This window comes from Scomber scombrus, chromosome 20, assembly GCF_963691925.1.
Source record: "Scomber scombrus chromosome 20, fScoSco1.1, whole genome shotgun sequence".
Classification (NCBI taxonomy): Eukaryota; Metazoa; Chordata; class Actinopteri; order Scombriformes; family Scombridae; genus Scomber; species Scomber scombrus.
The window spans coordinates 5144679-5167833 of NC_084989.1; the positions used below are offsets into that span (position 1 = coordinate 5144679).

Below are 23155 nucleotides of genomic sequence, written 5' to 3' on the forward strand. Positions count from 1 at the left end.
TGGCAGAGCCGCTGACCATAACAAGCTGGGCAACACTTGATGGCTTGCTTAATTATAAGAGTGCGTACAATGGCTGTTGAAAGTTGTTTCATCATAAGGGGATGCCTATGCACAGAGATAGAGATGGATTTCTGCAGAGACAGAAGCGTGTATAAAAATGCCAAAGTGTTACATGGAAATGTGACAAACCCAAGGCTATGACAACATGCCACACCAGCCTCCTTTAAAAAAAAAACAGAGATGTTAATTTACATGACAGATCAGAAGCCTTGTCACAAGGTGGGAGGAAGTGAGGACTTAAAAGCAGACCTTGATGCCTTTTTGAAGCAAATGCAAATGAGGCAAAGTAGCAAGCAACACATCTGTTTGGTTACGGGATGTGACTTTAAATACCAATAGGCCTGTGTCATTACTGAGAAATGTTAAATAAAACTCTGTTAAGTTAAAAAAAAAAAGAAAAAAAAAAAGAGGGGGGGACCACATGACAAGTACAAAAGTAAATGAGCCTCCCTTTCTCACACAAACAGAAGAAGTACCCACACCTTGACAGAGGGACAGCTATCTAAGGTGTGTCCACATATTTACACACAAGTTCCAGGGACGAAATACATAGCTGAACACGCCCCATAACAAACGAGCTGACAGTGGGAAAACATTGATAGCGGCCATCAAAAAAAAACAACCCACGCCAATCTTCACAACACTCATCGGGGTATATCCACAGAAAATTCACAAGACAGCACAGCCGCACCAAGAAAAAAAACACCGTGTGGTTGCATATTTAGGGTTTCTTTCTCCATCCCATATCTGATGATGCAGGTTCGCTCTGACTACATATAATAAGCCTACATTTCCTGCATCACCCTACACTGACTGGCACAATAAACAACACATGTTGACACACCCGCGACTAAAAAAAGAAAATAGCTATAGCGTTCTTAATTAAAAATAAATGGTGGAGGAAAAACAGTCATGTTAAACAGTCGCTCTCCGGTTTTCAATACAGCCCGCGACGTAAAAACAAAGAAAATGCATCAAGCACTCGAAAAAAGTACAATTAAGCCAAATTGACATTTACACTTGTTCTACAAACAGGAAGGAAAAATAAAAGTATCCAGAGGAGCACCGTACACGCTACTTTCAGACCGTTAAAACACTATTTTCGCACCACAATAATAAGGTGGCTGGAAAACCCGTCGAGTTCAACATACCGAAACTATAAAACGCAAATGATGTAGCAGTTCTTCACTTGTATCAGCGCTGCGACTGTGTGGAAATAAGCAATAACGGAATAATACAGAAAAACTGTCTGGTTTAAAAGGCTCGCTCGCGACGCGTCCACGGGTCTAGGGACTAGGAGAGGATCCGCTGTCCTTATATGGGCTGCTCACACAAACAGCGCGTGAGATATATCCCTCGTTCTCCGGAACCTCAGTTACCCCATCCATGTTTCTACTGACTATGTGTGTGTTACTTCACCATGAAAAGACCGTTATTAAACATGAGCCATGTATGCAGCGTACAAGTACAACAATGTCATAAGTTATAGGAGGATGAGAGGAGGAAAGGAGCTGCTGAAAACATAACCTATAGCTCAACAAGGCGAATTTCTCATATTTTCTTCTTCAAAACAGTATGAATGATTAGTCGGTAACATAAACCTAATATAAAGAATATAGCAGTTAGCATTAAAATACGTTAAAAAATGCGTTTTGTCCGCCTCGTAGTGCAGCAACAGTGTCCTGCCGCTACCTGCTATGAGTCCGCAAAAGAAAGAAAGAACAAACAAAACAGTTGTGTTTTCCTCGTATGAGCAACGAAGACGACGTTAACGACGTTTTCGATAAAACATAGTTATATTTAATGTTTTTTTCCAGAGAAAATTGTCAAAGACTAGTCTATCGAGGACTGCAATAACAACCAGGTAGCTTGTTTTCCCACTGAAACAGGTTCAAAACTCGACATAATGTTTCTAAATCAATGAATGGAGAGTCTATAAAGAAGGTTAAAGTGTGTTCAAATGAATAAAGAGGTGTAAAGTGGAGACAAAAAGCTGGTCCGCTCATAACAGGGTGAGGTGCGAGTAACGGTGTCCGGTGCAGCGGACCGCTAGGCGGAGGGAGAGACGCTACCCAGGTATAACGGTACACACATAGGGCTGTAATACAACGCTCACTTGCTACTTCCCAACACTTTCTCTTACTGAAAAGCGGACTTCTGCGCTGCCAAAGTTTTCGGCGAAATTACCGGGAGACAGAACAACCTTTCTACCCTTTCCCCCGAAAGAATATCCCCGCGTCGGAAGTAGTTTTACTCACCGTTGTTCCTCCTCGGGTTCGCCTGCTTTCTGCGCTTACACCTGGGGCCATCCGCCATGATCCTTTCGTTGTGTCTAAATGCTGCCGGAGAGTCACCTCCTCTCTCACCCCTCTCCCCCCCCCCCCTCCTCCTCCTCCTCCCTCCCTCCCTCCCCTTCACCTCCCCTTACCCGCACCTGGTTTACGACACTCTTTACGACATCACCTTCCCGCACCTCCCCGACCCACGCTGCCAGCAGCACCATTCATACTAAGTACTGGAAGTGAGAGGGATGACTGTGGATGAGCTGTAGTAGTGTGTACCTGCCCAGTCTGTTACACAGTGAGAACATATCAAACGGCCATGTCTTCCTGTCCTAGTAATAATTCAAAGGTAAAGGTGATAGTAGTTGGGGGTTTTGTCAGGTTTTTTACATTATGTATACCATTTCAAACTACTTATCTCATACACTATGTTTATCTTAACACAATGCAGGTTGGCAGTTTGACTTTTTTAAAATTATTTCTTTTTTTCATTTTTTTTTTTTTTTTTTTACATCATCAGAGCATATTATTGTCATATGCCATAAGCACCTTGAAATATGTATATAATGTAACCCATAATATTGCTTCCCATCCTTAACCTACCGACCTGTGTGTGTGTGTTTGTGTGTGTGTACATTTGCCTGTGTATGTGAGGCACAGTGGGGTAGAAATGCAGCAGACAGAGCGTGTGTGTGTGTTACAAAGAGGAAGAGGTCATGAGACTGTCATCACTGATTCAATCCTCCACCTAAAGAAAGACCCTGCTGTTCTCCTGAGCGGAGCTCACTGCTGCGGTGATGAAGAGGACTCAGACATGCCAGCACAATCAGCAGGTTCAGACTGCGTCCAATCAGACCTAAACCTCAGCGCACAAACACACACAGCGCATATCACACTAGGCTCTCTGTAAATTGAAAAAACAAAAAATCAAGGATCACATGTTGAGGTGAATTCTTTTGGAACCTTGTAGTGACAGGAACGTTGAAGTTTATAAACTCAGCACAGAATGAAATGATGCTTGAGGTCCCATGACATGCAATTATAGGTCAGAGGAGCAGCAGTTGCTGCAAGGCTGTGGCTATTCTTGAAGCAGATGACTATAAGGTTTCTGGAGCCTGGACCTCTGGTATGTGAGATTGTGTCATCATTCAGTCTATTGTAGCAGCTCGACTGTGTAACCCAGTTAAGCCTTACATTGGGTGTCCTGTATTGTCAAGACATTTAGTAATCACTGAAAATAATTTAAGAAGCAAGCAGAAGTTATCACTTTGACTTCTGTCACTCTGCAAGTATATTTGGATTGCACTTCCAATATTTTATTATATAACCATACACTGATTTTAATATCACAAGCTTACAACCTTGATATAAATCTACTTATCAAGTATTTACAGACGCTATGTAACAGTCTCCTCATTATTGGACAGTCAGCTTATCATTCAGCTACATGTGACAGTTTGTATACATAGGATGGCAGATCTCTGGGCTGAATAATTCAGTAGCAGCAGAGCAGTCCAGCTCTGAGGGCAGGCTGCCCATACAGAGAGTAATAGCTTTAGCATAAACAACACCTCCAAACTTGCTCCAGGTGGCCTCTTCCACCAATAGACAGCCTGGCTGCTTGGTGAGGGGAGGGGAGGGTGCCCAGACTCTCTGCCTTCCCTGATGAAAAAAGGCCCCAGAAACAGTCTGCATCAGCAAAGATCAATGATGAGACGCTCAACTAACCGTGCGGTCGTAGCGGTGTTCCCTGCACACCGAGCCTGGAAAAATAGGATGCTTGTTATCCAATGGAAAGTCAGATCTTTTCCCATTTTCCTTGGATCGCTCCGCTATTAGCATGAAGTCATTTTTCAGCGTCTGTGGAAAACAAAGAATAACAATTATACGACTACTACTAATACGAAATAGTCTGACACATCTCTGATGTGTTTCAGAGCAACTGGAGTGAAAAAGGGTGATTTATTTTCTCTGGCAAATCTTACACCGGAGCAAATTCATACAGCGGCAAATGGGAAATACACAGAGATGGTTATGTTGTTAGGTACATGGAGGATTCCTGATGACCCCTCTGTGGTTTGGATGAATGCAGGGTCAGAGAAGGCAACTGATTTAATATCCTAAAACCTCACACTTCACATGAGCACTAATACATCTGCTAATAAAGGTCCTGCAAATTCCCCCCTGAAGAGGACATCCAGGTAATATCCACCTGAATAATGACATCAGTGATAAAACCCAGATATTGTCTTAACTAAAGTGGGCCATGAAATGAAATGAAAGGCTGACTCTCGCTCTTCCTATGGGGAGTTGAAACTGAGGAGAGGAGGCAGGGGGGGTGGCGTGAGGGATAAGCAGCCATCCTCCACTACATTAAGGGATCATGCTGCTCCCTGAAAATGAGTATTGATCCTCTTAGGTCCAGGATCGTTTAGGAGATTAATGCGAGTAGTGGTTGAGCTCCGTGGTGCTCCATGCAGGACCAGGGGGATCAGCTCAGTGGGACAGTCGAGCCAGAGCAGCCTATCGGTGAGAGGGGACAGAGGGGGCCGGTGTGCAGTTGTGTTTTAAAAAAAAGGGGGTGGCAAGAGAGGGGGCAGTTGTGTCCTCATACATCCAGCCACAGCCCCAGCTAAAGAAGCGCCATCTGGGCTGTCAGCTAAGAGCATCAGCTGGACGTCTAGGGGTCGGAGGGGTTGGGCTGGTGGAGGTAAGAAAGGAAAAAGAAAAGAAAAGGGAGAGGGCAAGCGAAATAGAGACAGTCTCGGGGAAAAGTGAAAGAGAGAGTGTCAGAGACAAACAGGATGGATGGAAAGAAAGCACGCGAAGGAAGGAACAGAGGAAACGAGAGTAGAAAGAGAGGAACAGAAAGTGCAAAAGGAGGACGACGGAAAAGGTACACCCTGCCCTGCTCCAAATAGAGAGGAGAAGCAGGAGGCAGTGGCAGTGATAGAGAGAGACACAGCAAAGACTAAACTGCTTAATCTCTCCCAAGAGACGGCAGCTAAATGTGAGGTCCTCCTCCTCCTTCTCCACCCCCCTTTTTTCTACAGACCACCAACCCCCACACAACACTATCACCGCCATGGCACTCTGCTCAGCTGCAGTCAAGGCTGTTATCCAGCTAAAAGACACACACACACACATATACACACACACACACATTTAAAGTGCTCAGGTGGAGCCTACTTTGCAATTGATACTGTAGAGAAGAGAAAAGATCAATTTGAGCCTTCAAGTGAAGTGCCACGCTGCGCAAAAAGATCTGTGAGAATGAACAGAGTTGGAAGTGAAAAAGTATAAATTCCGCCCCACTTTTAACAATCTGTCTCGCAGGCGAATAAACACGTCTTGTTGCGAAGCCTGAGAATGTTCTCGTGTCTCTCTCTCTCGGGGTCGCGCCGGCCCTTGGGGGGAAACTCCTAAAACAAATATCAGCTTGAGTATTCAGCAGCAGTTGAATGCACGCTGTCAGAATCTGAAACCCAACAATACAATGTTTTGAGGCCTAGATGTCAATCTCTAGTTTTTTTCCCGCAGAGCCGGAGTATTCCCAAGTCACGTCCGCCTCTCTCTATGGATTTTTCCTCAGGACAGGAAGTAGCGGACATGCTGGTTGGACTAAGCCTCACCCTAAACATCTTAGCGAGGGGTGAAAGGTGAATATATTAATGCTGTTAGAACAATAAAAATCTTCCTTTCTTTCTTCACTTGATGACACAAAAAGCTGCAGGGTTAGATAATAATACTCAAGGAGAATTGGCATACGTAACCCCCTTCTGACACCCAGAGTTACAGAAACAAACACCCACCCCCCCACCCCCTCCTCACTCCCATAATTCCACAGGGGTGGGTGGCCACGGGGCTGAGGGCTCCTGACCTGCGGGTGAACGTAACGCTGCCTGTCTAAAACGGCAGGCCAAGATATATACTTGTTTTGGCTAGGAGGACGTGTGTGTGAACTTATCCTCGCACATGCACGCACACACACACACACACACACGCTCAACCTCAGTGCCCCAGACGAGGCTTGCCCCAGTCTTCCCCCTCTTTTTTGTGACTGTCAGGAGGAGACAGCCATCCTCTGGAAAGCCCAGTTTAAATTTATACTGTATTTATTGGAGCGCCTGTTGCATTTTACTGTTCATTTGTCCTTGCGGCTGGAACAGCGTTTGTGAGCTCTGCGGAGACGTCAAGCTCAGTCTATCAAGGCGTTATTTTTGGAGGCATCACCTCTCACAGTTGAAACCAGTGTGTGCTGAAATAATACGTGTGAACTGAGGTGTGCTGCAGTGACAAGATGACGTTATTAAGACACATTTTTCAGACTATTTTCCACTTCTTCCTCTTAATCTTTATCTTAACCTACGACAATGAAAACATTCATCCGATTTGTATGGAATTTATATTACACGTGGGATTCACCCTAAGTTTAAAAATACATATTTTGTCACTCGCCACTGGTATTATCTTTCTATGCAGATCATTTCTCTTTTATGTGGCCAGCGTTTGAGATATCTGTCTCTGAAGTGGAGGTGAATGGAATTTCATGTTTGATGCTGAACACATGATAAATTGACGTCATTGTGAACAAATCACTGGAAGTACTTTCTTCAGAAGAAATCAAAACAGTTCACATCAGGTTCTCTGGATTCTCAAAGTAATGGAAACACTGTTTTTTGCAAAAGAGTAAGCACAGCGGGTACATCGTAGCTTTTATGCATCAAACAGCTGTCTGCTGCTGCTGGAAATGAGGCGATGAGAGGAGCGTGAAAGTTTACAGCCAGAAAAAATACAAATAATGAACTGAAAGAGGTTACAATGCTCTATGTAAATAAGGCACAGAGCAAGGTCAGGTGATTTCCTGTGAGTTTGAAACCAAGAGTGACCTCTTTAACAACTTAGTCATTTGATCAATTGTTAATATACACATTATGATTGCTAGAGCTTTAAATATATATTTTCAATGCTGTGAACATTAGAAACAAAATTCCCTTCACACCTGTTTTATTATGGTGTCAGGACAGCATGTATATCTCCCAATTTAGGCCATTTAAACCAAAACTGTGCAAGAGAGCACAATAGGGTGATAAAATGTGTTTGTGTCATTTGGTTGAAGTGACCCTTTAAAATGCTGTTAATAAGATTTTTTTTCTAACAGGAGAGACGATTTAATTTTCCTCCTCTCCACTTCACAAAAATTGGACTTGGCAGCTCGCAAAATATGTCGGGGCTCACTTTTCATTTATGAATATTATGTGACCTTTTAATATGCAATTAATACGTGCCTTTCCCTTGCGTGAGGATATGAATCTATACATCAGCCTTTCCAACACAGGGAAACACATCTGAGGCCGTGTGGTTGTATAGGTACAATGGTGAGGCTCTATGAGTGAACAGTGCGTGGGCGGTATATGTTTGTGTATGTGCTTATGTTTCAATCTTTGATAGGCTGCTGCTGTTTTCACTGGATGAATATGAATACCGCACACCTACTCTTTTCCCACACACACTCGCAGAGCATCAGAACATTTTTCTCTACACATGAATAGAGGCGGAGCACTATAAATGAACATCCAAATGCCAGCCAATTACTATGGTGTCCCTTTACTCAACCTCTCCATATTAAGCTCTGCTTGTCAAACAGATTGTCTCCGGTGCTGCGAGCAGGCTGCGCTGTGAAACAGTTTTTCAATAAGGGAGGATTGCCATGGGCCTTAGGCTGGCGGCTTAATGTAATTTCATAGCTCAGCGTCCGTGCGGCCACTTCAGGGTCCAACCATGGCCACCCACACCTTTACAAGAGCCAGCGAGAGGTGCTGAAAGGGTGACAGGCCGCTAGTAAGTTTTAGGAGCGAAAAGGGAGCCCCAAAATGAAATTCCAGCACAGGAAATGACTGCAATAATAACATAACAGCCAGTTAGGCTTTGGAAATAAACATGTACAGAGATAGTCCTCATTTAGTCTTTGTAATGAAGTGTTCAGCAAGGGAAAACTTACTCAGTAGTGGGTACATTCCATAATCTGATGTGGAAAGGTTTTTTTTTTTTTTTTTTTAAATCAAGTGGGATTCTTGTATTTATGTTATGGAAATAGTCAATGATGCTTTGGAAGATTTGGTCCTCTAAAGCTTTTCCTGGCACTATTTAAAAGGATAGTATTATGTATAGCAAATGGCATAAATCCCATACTTGTAGGCCCAAAAATTCAATTTGTGTGCATCTTGGTTGAACATGACATTGAGATGATTAGAAATATGTTTAAGAAGGACAGGACTCTCTCACTGAGTCATACCTAAAAGAGAATAACATGTGCTTGTGTGCATGCATAAGAGCGCATTCTCGTCTGCAGGTGTGCACATGTGTAGAGATTTGTACACGTGTATTGTAACCTAACTATTCAAACCTGATCACCCCTTGAGTATTCACCCCGAAGGTGTAAGCCAAGCATGCACCAAAAGTCCCTATTAGAAACATGTGGAGAGCATCACACATCAAACTCAATGTGACATCTGGACAAAACTGAAAGTGAGATAGAGTAGTGTTTCATTTTCATGTTTTACAACTTTGGAGAGCACAGCCACATGGCTTGGAAGGGAGAAGAGGTCCAAAGCCAGGCGGAGGTTAGGCTGTTGGAAACCTCAGCTAAATCTTGTTCGTACCTTGCTTCAGCGTGCAGATATTTCAAGCTTCTCTCTTTCCATCTTTCTCTGTCTGCACAGAGCAAACCTTTTTGACAAATGATTATTGGATTTCCTTTAGGGAGTGAGATCAGAAGAAGAATATAAATCTCATATCTGTGATTTAAGTATGGAGCTGGACGAGGCTGATATTAGCCTAGCCTAGCATGAAGACTGAGTTAACTAGTTCAATGCGCCTGCTAATAAAGCTCACTAATGAACCTGTATGCTTTGTTTAACCATACACAAACATAAATGAGAATTGTGATTTTAGGGTCAGTTATATGTTGGAGCTAGTTCTCCAGTACAACAGTTTATCCATCTGCCTAGTCGGTCAGTGTAGCATCTTTGGCTATATACTGTTACCTGTGTGTTAGCTTACTTATGCGGCTGTTCTCAAGGAGATAGCTCCGACGGAGCCAAAATGGAAGCTATTTTTTTTGCTAAAGTAGGTTTAAAAACATTTCACTATGGACAGAGCCAAAGCAAAGCCAGTTTTTGTGCAAAACTATGTTTAAAAAAGTCATGAGTCCAGCTCCCCTTTGACAGTTTGGGAAATATGCTTATTCCTTTTCTTTCCAAGAGTTACGTGAGAAGATCTGTAACACTTTCATATTTGTCCTTTTAGTGTCAAGCTGGAGCTATCAGGTATTAGCAAAGCTTAGCATAAAGACTGGAAACGGGGCTGCCCTGATTCTGTCCAGAGATAACAAAATTTGCTTACAAACTCACAAACTAACATAACCAACATCAGATTGTGTTAAGATAACCGACTTCTAACTGTAGCTTCATATTGACTGCACAGACATAACTGCCGTTTATCTCATTCTCTTTTGGGGTATTTCCATCACTCCATTACTTCCATTACATAATTGAAAACACCTCCAGCATAACTTATCGGACACATCTCCCTTAACTTGACGTGGGAAAGGTGTGTATGTGTGTGTGTGTGTGTGTGTGTGTTGGGGGGGTGGATCAAAGCTGAAAAGGACTTCTGATGGAGTATACTGGCCGCCTTAACATGACCACAAGACCACGCGCGCACAGAGATGTGACTTTCATAATGTCAAGCAAATTTCACCTAAGGCTCCTGTACCCTCACTCATTATGTCACTATTGTAATAAGGTTGTAATAAATAAGAGAACAAACAGCACAGGTATACTCTCTGTCTATATGACAAGAACAAAGTCTCAGCTGAAACAATGGTTGACGCAGTAAATAAGTCAAAAACGACAATCAGCCTAACCTTCACATTATGAGTCAGGGAACAAGAGACGCTCATGCTTATTCAGTGTGTCCACTGAGGTGTGCAGCCTCTTCATTTAATATTTCCATAAGGTTGCATATGAGTGTGCGCCAGGAATCCCTATAATAAGGAGGTAATGTATTCTGTGCCAATGGCAAAAAGGTACGCTTGAAACATCCCTCACAGGAGCAGCAGTTTTCAACTTGACAGTGGACACATACATAATTAAGCCAACTAAAAAAATGAATATTTCATCTCAAAGCATTTTCATCTCCAAACATCAAAACACCTCAACGTCTCACATAATGAGCAAGGTAAATTACTTTTATTCACAGAGGGAATACGCGAAAAAGGAAGGCTTGCTTAAGGTACATTGCTTAAAAAATATATCAGCATAGGAAAAAAAGGGGACAAGCGGCAACCACATGCACCACAGAATAAAGGCTTACTTTGAAGCCATTGCGAATTCTGCCATAATTCCTTGTGTCCTCAGAGGAACTGGTAGTTTTAACATGCGAAAAGAGCTAATTCTTTCCTATCCTTGTTTGCCTAACCTTTTTTTTATAAACTGTAATTGTGTTATTATGTTATATTATGGTGTCAGCCTTAATGCTTTGTAGCCCGATCTGGCTGTAACTCATACTGACCTGTAATTCATGACATGTCATCCATGAGTCTCCTGAGGACTTTTGGGTTTGCAGATATGTAGGCACATGCCAATGGAGAGGATAAATTATTCCATAACCTTGCAGGAGTTGATTTTAATAGTGTGGTCTATGTGAGTGTCGCTTCTGCCAACTTTTCTCCTTTTTCGGTGATGGCATAGAGGCTCTCCAGTGTCTTAGTTTCCAAAGAATATATCATAAATTGTATTGCAGTAGCTTCAAATGAGTGTGTGGTAAAGGAGGGGGAGGAAAGTAGATGCTGCGTATAGCTGTAGAGAATTACTTTGACCGTCAAACCTGACTCAGACCGGCTCCCTGTACACCTTCATAGATGGGAATTAACCTGCCACAGCTTGAAACGCTTTACTGAGCGCTGGTCGATACTGTCATTATCCTAAAGCAATTCGTAATTCTATTTGGCCCTGAGCTAAAGATCCCCATATTGATCACAAAGTAGTATGGATGCACAACTACTTTTTTTCTATAGTTAAGATCTCTATGTGTTGTTCAAAAAAAGGGCTCTTGGCTCATACAGTACAAAGGCTCAGCCACACACACACCACTGAAGGCTTAGAATAGCAGTTCATATGTTTAAACATATGTTTCAGTGCGATACCTAAGGATTTAATCAAGTGTTACAGTCATAAGACAGACATGCTGGTGAGTGGTACCTCAGTGTTTCATCAATGGTTACAGAGAAAGGCAGCTCTCTTTCATATCCTGTTTTGGGAGATGAAAAATATTGATATTACTCGCCGAGCACTATCAGCATGAAACAGAGGCTTTCAGAGAAGCAGCAGTGACAACACCTGTACTGAAGTTCCTGATTACATGTCTTTGTTCTCAGGCCTTCTGTCTCTGCCGCTTCTGCCGCTCAGTACGTCTGCAAGCAAGGGTGTTAGAGAGAGAGAGAGAGGGGGGGAGACGGAAAAAGACACACAGAAAAGCAGCAAATGAACGCATCTTTTTCTGTCTCCATCAGTCTGTCTGTCATTCACGCGTGCAAACAAACACATGCAGTCAGAGAGCATCGCCACCTGACACGAACTATACACGGTGGCCTGTGACAGTGGTTAACAGAACAGGACACATGTAGCCCCAGGTGACTCAAATTGCAAAACTAACAACACCATGCTTCATTGCACCAAGAACGCGGTGTGAAACACCAGCAGAAAAGGGCGTGTGTGTTTATCTGTGTCGATTCACATGCATGTCTAAAATGTGTGTTTATGGTTATGCATTTGTGTCATAACTAATTCATCCCATAATGTATTACATTACTTAATATTCACTTCATTAGGATTTACTAAGGCTGCCTAAAGCATAAACAAACACACAAACAGATGCATAAAAGTGCACAAAAATATTATCATTAACTCTGGACGTGGTTTACTTTATACTTCAATTATTTATTTATTATTATTTATTTGATTATTGCAGTAGCAAAAGTATATCTGCAGGAGCATTTGGCTGTAGCCACAATAGCCATTACACCAGTTATAGGAACTGGTAATAATAGATGTAGTAGCAGTGTGAGAATTGTATAATGTATTATATTTAGAGTTATGTACTGCACAGTACAATTCTGAGGTATGTATTTCAATTTTACAATTCTTTATACTTGTAATCTAATCTAAGAGAAATATTACTCCACTACTTTTATTTTATAGCTATAGTTAATAGTCACTTGTAGGTTAGAATTCTGAAAACCTCTAATAAGTATATAATACTGTATCTTGGAGTCTGACTCCCACCATTGCCCTCTGTGTTCACTTGCAAAATTTAGTATTGCCTTGTAGTATTTGTGAGAGATACATTAAAATAGTGCTCAAAATTGAAGCTGCAGAGATCACAACATCCTGTCTTTTAACACTGGACTACACCTACACTCCCAACAATGCAGCTTCATGTCAGATAATCCTGTTTGAGAAAGCTCTTCTAGAGCCACAGAAGACTTTATGAAAATGGTTTCACACTCTGACTCCCCATGATGTGATAATTGATCCTCATGTGTAATGCAGTACATCCAGTGTAACTAATACTCCTATAGTGCTTTCTGTGTTAGGTCATCTTAATTTGATTAAACACATCGTTATTTTGGTATTGACTATAAACACTCAAATATAGTATCAACTAAAATACCAAAGCTGTTAAAACTAGATTTTGACACAGGGGGCCTTTACAAGAAAAGCCACATCATAACATAATTATGCAAATATTGTATTGTTATTGATAGTGAACTTTAGGGTGCAAACTGACTTAGTCACATATGTTACTAATATCAGTAAGCCAAGACAGTGTGACAGTGAGCAGACATGCACAAAACCAGGACCCTGAAACCTCAGTGCCTAAATAGAACACATTCATTTGATTATTTACACAGTGCTCACCCCCACTGTGACTATGAACACACTATAAAAAGCTCTACATTGTTCAGCTGAAACATGGTAAAAGCAGCTTCCAATAATTATATACAGTAATATAAACAGCTACAGAGTAACATTCTTTTCTGCCGTTCTGTCTGTATAATGATTTTTTTTTTTTTTAATTTTAATACTGTTAAACTTTGACTTTTTAATTTCAATGACATGTTTACGTGTGTGTGTGTGTTACTACTTTTACTGAAATAGAAGTGTGACAGTGTAGTACTGCTACAGGTTACTACACAACTGCTCATTGGCTGTATTTACAGTTGGTCCCACAATTTTATGAGCCGTACCATTTCTACCTCCGCGGGGGTGTTGTGGTAAATATCCCACAGCAAATTGCTGCTTTCTCACACGTAGAAGCGCTCATTGTTCGATTATAAAAACAAAAAAGACACTAATATTACTCACTAAGAATTAAATTCGCCTATATACCCCGAGGGAAGCAATTCATAAGTACTTGGCTCCTTTTCGCCACCCCCCGCCGGATCAAGTTGAAGGTTTGGCTTAAAATGGCTGGAGAGAAACAGTTATGAGGATCGACGGTTTTGCAAGGTATTTACGAAAAATGAGCGTGTCTGTAGTGTGAAGGCGCTCCCTCCACATAACTGGGGAACCAGGTGAGCCATGTTTAAAGTTAATCCAACATTTCCACTGAGCCCGCCGCTTTTACACGGAGAAAAACGGAGCCAAACAGCAGCCCGTTTGCAGTGTTATCACGGTAGCCTTTCCATGCAGCAGGAAGGATATGTGCCTTTAGTGTGTATTTACAGTCTGAATAACAGCTGCAAAGTCCAAAAACAGTGTTCGTAAAGGCGGGATTTTGCGTGAACGTGCACGTGCAACGAGCAGCGGGTTGCTAGTGGTAAACACAGTGTCATACAGTGTGTGTGTGGATAATGCAAAGCAGGCCTATGGCTAACCCTGCAGCTGTGCACAGCTCTAATACGTCATCGTGCTAGGATTCCCCCGCAGTAAGCTTGTGTGCACACACTCAGCAACACCTGAGAGGTGTGCATACATACACAAAACACATACACAAACCACTGGCTGTAGCTGCACAGAAACACCCTCACTTCTGTCCTCAGCTCGTGTCCTTGCTATCAGCTGGGCACCTGTTTCATGCACAGGTGGTGGTGGTGTTGTTATTGTGTTTTGGATCCCAGAAGAGGAAGTTGGTTAAGTTGGTCGACTGTTGTTTTTAAGAAGGCATTTTGCTGTTTTTAAGGGCAAATGCTGCTAATTCACTTGTTTTAAGCTGTGTGTGTGTGTGTGCGTGTGTGCTTTAATAGAAACCAACTACGAAGGTAGATGCAATCGAACACCTGTTGCGCTGTTACAGTGGAAATGTAAATTGTGAGGTCCAGTAAGTGTTTGCATTGATGTAATGAAGTGCTTTAATCTTTTTTTAAGTATTTAATTGATAGGATTGGCCAAAACTGTCTTTCCCATGTTGTTAGTTTTCTACATTAAGTTTTCCTAATTGAAATTTCTGATTATTTTAATACATCATGTTATAAACTTACATGCATTGCAACAGATTTTATCAGTATTAAACACCACTAATATGTCCGCATCACTAGCTTGCTCTGAACCTGTTGCAAACCAAAGTCTTCAGTATACAGTACAGGATTCATCTTATTCACTGTATGACATCCAAGTGCTTATGTATTATCCTTTTGACAAAATATAGAAAACTGTCTCATGAGTGATCCTCCAGTCTGATGTATTTAAGTCTCAGCATGAACACACAGACCCTATTAAATAGACTTGTTATCACCATGCCACATCTAAGGCTGTGACTAACGATTATTTTCATTAACGATTAATCTGTCAACTATTTTCTTGATAAATTGGTTTGTTGATTTGTCCATAAAACTTGTTGATCAAGGTTTCCCAAAGGTTACCTCCTCAAATTTTTTGTTTTGTCCACAATCCAAAGATATTAAGTTTACTGTCACAAAAGACTAAAGAAACTAGAAAATGTTCACATTTGAGAAGCTGGAGCCAGAGAATTTTGACTTTTTTATGACTCAAAACAATGAATTGATTATAAAAATAGCTGGCAATTCATTTAACAGTTGGCAACTAATGGATTAGTCATCATCACTTTCTGGCTTTCTGTACTGTTTCTTAGTCACCGTCAATCTGAAATTATAACATTAGAATTTTACATGCCTTAAAAATAATATAAATGATCACATGGTGTCTGCCCAGGGAGATGCTGCCATGGATGCTGCATTTAAAAGCAATAAAAACATGGGTGTCAGATCAGTGTCAGCTCATATCTTCAGTTTTGAAGTTTCAGAAATAGTATCAGTAGAAACAAGTGAGATCAGTGCACAGGAGTGTTTGTGTTGCTCATTAAAGCATGTTGCATTCATGGCTTATTGACTCTGCCTCAGCATGAACAACTGTAGAAGTGTTGATGGAAAAAGCACTGAGTTGTTGGATCATTGTATTCAGTCTTACTGTACCGTAGAAGAACTCTTCATATGGCTTTTAGAATTGGTGGCACTGATCCAGTCTCGGTTGTCAGGTCTCATGACTAGTGTTGCTGGGAAAGAAAACGGTCACGGGCTCCCGAGGTGTTTTCACCAAAAGATCATAGCGAAGATTTTAGATGAAGCACGTCTAAGATGTTAAAAATGAAGGATGTGATCAGCTGAAGTGAAGTGCAGGATTCAGGAGTGAAGCGAAGGCGAAAATTCCCCTCCGCTCAGAGCCATCCCAACGAAACTGGAAATAGCTCTCTCTCTCTCTCTCTCTGAGGTACATGTTCCAGAGAGTGTTCTTGCTTTTCCTTTCCAGATACAACAATTTATTATTTTCACTATCGCCGGCAGCCCAGTTTTTTGTCACATAAAAGATGCCGTAAAGGTCAGCAAGCCCCACACGCGTCAGGTTTTTACACGCAGGGAAAGTTGATTGAGAGCAGTATTTTTCTTTTTCCGCACTCCTGGGAGACACCCAGTTCAAACAGGATTCCATATTTCCTCTGAGGACTAGAATCTTCAGTGCCTTGCTCAAGTGCAGCTTTGATAGAATTTTTTAGAGAAGAGTGCCTTACTCCTCTGCCCCCCCCCCCCCCCCCCACACACACACACACACATTTCCCTCCCCTGCTAATCTGCTGAGCTTTGTCTGATTTTTCAGCTTTTCCAGCTTCAGATCAGTCCAACTGAGGTCAAATGATGTGTCGACTCATGTGAAGTCAACATTTATCGAGACGTGCAGAGAGAATTTTGTCTTCGCTTTTTTTTGTAGAGAAAGTGCCGTATCACCAAAAATGTTGCGCTGATGCCGAAAAGCAAGTCATGCCACATGAGTCACTCAACACTTAAGTCATCACAGTCACAGATCCTATGACATAGCCAACATATCACATTAAGTAAGGTTTCTACCACCGCCCCCTCCATCTAGTTTCATTTATTTTTTTTAAAAACTCCTGAGAAGTTCCAGGGTCAGTTCAGCAGCATTTCTTTCCCCTTGGTGTAAAGATATGTGGCATTGAGATTTCAGTCCTTGTGACACTTGCCATTGAAAAATTACATGCTAAATTCAACATTAAAATCTCTTTCAACAGTGTCCAGTCCAAGGCTTTACCTACTATTGAGATCACTAAGGTCATGTTTAATGCATTAAACAAAAAAAAGTTTTTTTTTTAATTGGCTACTATTAAAAACAAACACATGATGGATATTTTATAAGCCGTTTCTAGGTAGGAATGTCCCAATCAGGTGTTTTTGGCCTTCAGTCCTATGTCCTTCAGTATTGGATATCTGCTAATAATGAGTCAGATCTGGTACTTTCACTTACTTTTTTGTTTTTTTGTACTCTCCACAAGGATATGGAGTAGTCAGCAAGGGGTGTCCCTGAGCCACCCCACCCGGAGGAACATTTTTAGCTGTAAACGCTCAAAGTTGGTATCCTCTGGCACATTCTAAGGCCACTATTTCATCATATGCACTGATCGGAGTTATTGTATATTTTAATCAGTTATTTTTGGGTTTGTATGATTTTAAAAATTGACATTCACTTTATTAAAAACAAAGCAGGAGAAAATGATGTAAACCATGAAAAAAAATGTATGAAGTGGAAAAACATATATACCTAATCATATATATAGTAGTGCGGAATCTTCCATTACAAAATATTTTATTTTTAAAACATGATTTGGGGCATCTGACATTAGGTTGCATAATTGGTCAATGGCAAAAAATTACAAAAGTGTTCTAGGACTTTTTAAACTGAATGATTTCATTTCATTTTCCTAATATGACATAGCGGCCCTACAGCCTGTTACTCTGACAACATTGCCTGGTTTAGTCTGTGTTTGCAATGTGTCTTAGAGATGGCTCTGCTGTAAAAAAGCCCTCATTAAGCCCTTTGAGGTCTGTGTGGTGAATATATGGCCTTTCACTTGGACTTTTTAACACTTACTGTGCAGTTGTCAAGTCGATGCCGTTGGTGTTTTCAGGTGTTTTCCGCAGAAGCCCATGTGACTGTGCAATGACTCGGCAGGACTCAACTTCTCAGCTTTCTTACAGAGCATGTGGGGGCTGGACTGAAACTGACAAACGGGCACAATTCCCTATCATGATACTCTCATTGTTTTGAATGTACAGGCATAGCAAATTGAAAGAGTATTGATACATGTAGGGCCACAACTAACAATAATTTCAATTATTGGTTAATCTGCTGATAATGTCTTGATTAATTGGCCTGGTCTATAAAACTACAGAAAACTGAAAAATGCCTCAATTTCCTAAAGCCTGACATTATCGAATGTATTATTTTCTCCAACAAATGTGTAAATCTCAAAGATATTCAGTTTGCTACAATGATAAGCAGTAGGCTCTCATTTAAGAAGCTGAAACCATCAAATATTTAGGGCTGTAATATCCCAGTCGACTAGCCGATTTATTGGTCGATACGTTCTGGCTCGACCAAAATTCTGATTGGTCGATTTTTTGCCGTGTTAATTTCATCAGGTGGAAAGCACTAATTGCTAATGGGGGTGTTTTCAGAGCACCCCTGTTTCACAGGTAACAGTCTGTCTTCAGAACACCCCCCTTGTTTTCACTTTTTTTGGATTAGCCCAACCCACTGGAGACAGATTGAAGAAAGTACTAGAAGGCCTTGGTCTGGTGGTTTGCTGAATATTTATTTAATTGTGAGCGTTTAATTTACAGTCAGTCCTCCTCTGCCATGTCAAAGACATCGGCAGTGTGGCAGCATTTAACAAAAATAGATAACGGACGCCCGCAAATGAGACGTATTCTCCCGGAATCTGGAGTGAACGAGCAAGAGCGTGTGTGTGTTTGTGTGACTATAAATGCAGTGCGTGTGAGTGCAAAGCGTCCTTATAACTCTGTGTTGCCGCTGATTAGACCGATCGCACCCCCCCGCCCCCGTACAGACACCTAGCGCCCCCGAGTCGAAATTTCAGGACTTCAGTCGACCAAGATTTTCTTTGGTTGATTACAGCCCCTACAAATATTCAATCAGCTCATTTGGGAGAATGTAACCCCTGAAAGTGACAAGATCGAGAAGATGTATCAGTTGTTGGAACTAAATAAACAAACCTCCCCTTGTTTTAGCGCAGCAGTGTAGCAGAGTGGAGGTTCCTCCCTCACAAACTATCTTTGACGAACACAGACAAACAGCCAATTTAAATTTTGGCCTGTCATCAATTTACTCACAGAAAATTAACATGAATTAACAACAGCTGACTGAAATGAGAAGCCACTAGCCGAATGTTTTCCTTCTCCACTGCTTTTTTTCTTTTCCAACCTCAGTGTCTTGAACTAAGAGTCAGTCGCCTCTGCGCACGCCCAAATTACATTTGACATCCACACAATCTAATTTCCACTCGCTTATGCTGAGGTGGACAAACCACAGCAGACTACAGTAAAGAAAGAAAGGGTCGCCGCTGTTGGTTTTTTTGCCAATTCTGATCCATTAAAATATGCTGCCATCAGGCGCCCGATACATCTCCAATTACAGGTTTAATGCAGTTAAAGTTGACTACTTTTAATAATTTTTCTCTTAGAAAATAGACTTTTGACTCCACTGTCACATGGAGTTCAAAATAAAATATACAATACATGCACAACAGAGCTGTGGCAGATACATAAATGATAATAACAAAGGCAGAGGTGTTTTTAAGGTATATTTTTGGTTTATTAATTTAGGTGAACTGACCCTTTAATAAAACAGGCACACTCTGCCTTTAGTGGTTGCTTTCTGCTTGCCGCCTGAGATGTCAGCGCTCAGTAGTGGGGGCGGACAGGTCATTTCAGGTGAAGCAGAGCAGCATTAACAAACCACACAGTTAATTTAAGGTATTTGACAAGCTGATCACACACTCATGAATCAGCTTCCATTTGATTCCCGACCGGCTGCACTTACGTAACACTCAGATTTGCTGTGTTGTTCAACCCGTTGCTCACTTCGCCTTACACATTTCGTTAAGTGTTTTTTTTTTCTTCTCTCTGCCCCAAAATGCCGATGAGTCAAGTTTAATGTGAGGAACTCCCTTCCCATGGTTTCCCACCGGCCTCTTTTTTATCTCCCCATCTCGCCGTGGGAAACGTCTTTTTAAAAGGTTTGTCACATACAAACCATTACGAGAGAAAGGGAAAAAAAAAAAATTCTCCTCCCCCCCGATATCATTTATCACCAGAATAGGGAGTTAAGGGGCCTGGCATGCAGAAACCCTGGCATCCAGTGTAAACACATGCCACGCGATGGAGCGCGGCGTTTACTTTGGCCCGGCGAGCAGCTCCAGTGTGGTTTCACATGTGGCTAAGATGAGGAGGGTGGAAGGCAAGGCAGAGGAAACTTAGATGCTTGTCTAACATTTCCGCTCAATCATAACCAAGATCATGTTACCATAACACGCACACACACACACCAGATTTTTCTCAGGCGCCACTCATCGCCAGGCTTTGAATTAACAGTCTAAGTAGAAGATAATAACAAAAAAAACACAGCGAGTGCTGAGAAACGTTGTTGTCATTTTAACAGGAGGTGCACGCTGCAGGTTGGACACTTTTAAAACTCAGCCTACTTTTTCAATTACAGCCTCTCTACATAATGGGCCCAATATACACACACTTGCAAAAGCTGAATTAAAACATACCCTTAAAAAAACATTAATACATCGGATAATTTAGGGATGCAATCAAATCCTCTTATGCAAAGTTTTGGAAGTTCTGCAAGAAAAATTAGGAAGTCCATCAGCCTGTTTAGCCTAATTGATTAAAACAGTTAAAGTTGCCATTTGAAAGGTGCTTTTTTTTCTCTTCCTTCTTCTTCTTCTACCTGAATTATAAGCAGCGTCCTATCTGTTAAAGTGCTGGCCCCGAAGACGTCACGAAGCGGCGAGTCGAAGAACAAGGAAAGTGCATCTCCAGCCTGAATAATGAATGGAGACCATATTGTGGATGGAAAAAAGGGGAAGGATGTGGTTCAGTAAATAGTCTGGCGAACGTTAATTCTCTCCGCTTAAATTGTTGGTCTTGCTTAGAGTTTTTTTTTTTTCTTTTTTCCAAGAACCAGGTTGATGAAAATGACATGTGAAGCCTAATGACTGACTTTTACAGGATTTGTAGGGCTGCGAGGGAGCGAAGGCATATTATTATATTAGGCTGCTCCTTGGAGCATTAGCATAGTTCCTGGCTGTGTTCCACTTCTAACAAAAACTGTTCATGGTAAGAGTTTGTCGTGTGGTGTGGTAACATCATGAGAGGAGACTTGCTTGCTTTTGAGCCTGATGTGGTGACTGTGTGACTGGCTGCTGGTGTTTTGCATCTGTCACAGCGCTTACTGTAATGATGCACTCATGAAACATCATTCATCTCTTTTTAATGAAGGCAAGTCAGTTTCTCAAATAGAGTTCAGTAAATGCTGTTTTTTTTATTTAATCCCTAGACCAGCAGGATTCCCCTTCTTCCTCATTACCCTCGCTCAGGAGCCCTTCAGCAAAGCCCTAAACCCCCTCCCCCCCACACACACACAATCAACTGTTAAAGGGCCGTAAAACTGTGGTATCACGGTTCTGATGGTGTGTGTGCATGTGATGTGGTGTTGCTTTTGACAAAAGTCATCTTGAAAAAAAAAAGTGGAAGAGTGGCTCCACCCAGCTGCTAGACTCATTTCATCACAGTTTTCTATTTTTATATGGTTTTAAAATGTATTTGTTAAATTTTTGGGCAGGGTATTTCTATAAAGGTTTTCCTTTTTAAAAGAGATTCTCAGGTGTAATGCATACTACAAATAGTACAAATAGTTGACCGGTAACAGAAGAAGCTTAAGTCATTTGTCCGGTGTCAATCTTTCAGTAAAAATTTGCTATAAAGTCACTTTTATGTTTTTTAAAGGGAAAAATGCTCACCATATGTGAAGATTTGCTGCTTCTTTTTCACTATAATGATAGACTAAATATATTTGAGTTTGCAGCTGCTGCTCAAACAAAATAAGCCAAAATTGAAGAGCATTTAAAACTATTTTATTCTTACCATTTTGTAAAACCAGATGATTTAATTTTGAAAGTTACTGTCAGATTAATTGCAATAATAGTCGCAGCTACAGTTGACACAAGTGTAAATTAAATACACAATATTTATATTACATTTGTTTTAGTCAATGTGACAGTTTACCAGAGCCGGATTAACCGGGTAGGAGGCCGAGGGCAAAAATGAATTGCTGGCCCCCGAGTAACCCCCACACCACCACACTCCTACAGAATGCTACCTGTCCTAAAAACGAAGGGAATTTTCTCTGTGTGACATTTAAGTTCATTTGACTCATAGAGCATCGGTGCAGTTGGTGTTGTTAGGTAACTGACGGTGTCTGTGGGAGTTTGCTTTGGTGTGTTTGTCTGACAAATCAGCTTCTGACTGATCTCAGAACTCCTCAGAGACTTTATTGCGTCTTTCTGTTGTTCTCCTCCCTCACGTCTTTTTAACACTTACTAAGCAGAATTTGTCACTCTAGTTTCACGTGTTTCAAGTCTGAAATATTTTATCTTAAAATAAAGACTTAAAACTAGACTCTGGCACTTGACTCATTCATGTTGCGCTTTCATGTTGCATTTTCACTCAAATTTCAGTCAAATAGCTTAAATCTGTTGACACACAGCAGGCCTGGAGCTGACTTACTCTGCTTCTTTATAGTCTTACTTTTATTTAACTTTTACAGCGCCCTCGGCTTCGGCATAACCTAGAAACCAAAATAAAAGTGGAATGAAAACAATACATATAAATAAAATGTAGCCTCTAGATGTAAAGTGATTCTGCTTTATCCTATGGAGCAGGTTAACTCCTGGTTAAATGTCTTGGCCTATATGGAGATGGGATACATTTATTTATGTCTACCATCCTAAATTTCTTAATTAACTCTAGACAGCGGGGGGGGGAATAGAACTCATTCGGGCCTTGGTGCATGTTTATTCTGTCTGAGACAGGCTGGTGAATTTGAAACCGGAGCCCACGCCTTGTCATTCCTCCGGGGTCCCTCCCACCCTAGTGGTGGGTGCGGCACGTGCATGAAAGGCAGAAGCAGCAGAGAGAGGCGTTCACTTTCATCCCCTGTCATTTGGCCGCTTCCCAAATATACCATCTCACACACCCCACCACCACCTTCCCCCGTTGCTCGTATCTCTCCTCGTCCCACCCACTGTCTCCTCAGCCTTCTCATCTCCCCTCGTATCTTTCTTGCAAACACATTTTGCGTGTCTTCCCTCTCTCCATCCCACAGCTATGATTTAGGCGTCAGGGTTGCTCCCAC

The 23155-nt window shown here is 41.5% G+C and overlaps 2 protein-coding genes across 5 annotated transcripts in view; one reads left to right on the plus strand and one right to left on the minus strand.

The window, feature by feature from the left end:
- The window catches only part of zeb1b (zinc finger E-box binding homeobox 1b), a 48331-nt gene extending 45917 nt beyond the window's left edge, over window positions 1-2414 (minus strand). Inside the window, exon 1 of the mRNA XM_062441354.1 lies at window positions 2319-2414. Within this exon, the coding sequence (XP_062297338.1) occupies window positions 2319-2376 (58 nt within the window). The 5' untranslated portion in view covers window positions 2377-2414. The remainder of the gene's footprint in view (window positions 1-2318) is intronic.
- An 11477-nt stretch (window positions 2415-13891) lies between these two features.
- The window catches only part of znf438 (zinc finger protein 438), a 49241-nt gene continuing 39977 nt past the window's right edge, over window positions 13892-23155 (plus strand). For 3 of the 4 annotated variants that reach the window (XM_062441132.1, XM_062441131.1, XM_062441133.1), the window contains exon 1: window positions 13892-13980. The gene's annotated coding sequence lies outside the window, so the exon portion shown is untranslated. The remainder of the gene's footprint in view (window positions 13981-23155) is intronic. The other variant, XM_062441134.1, reaches the window with a different exon arrangement.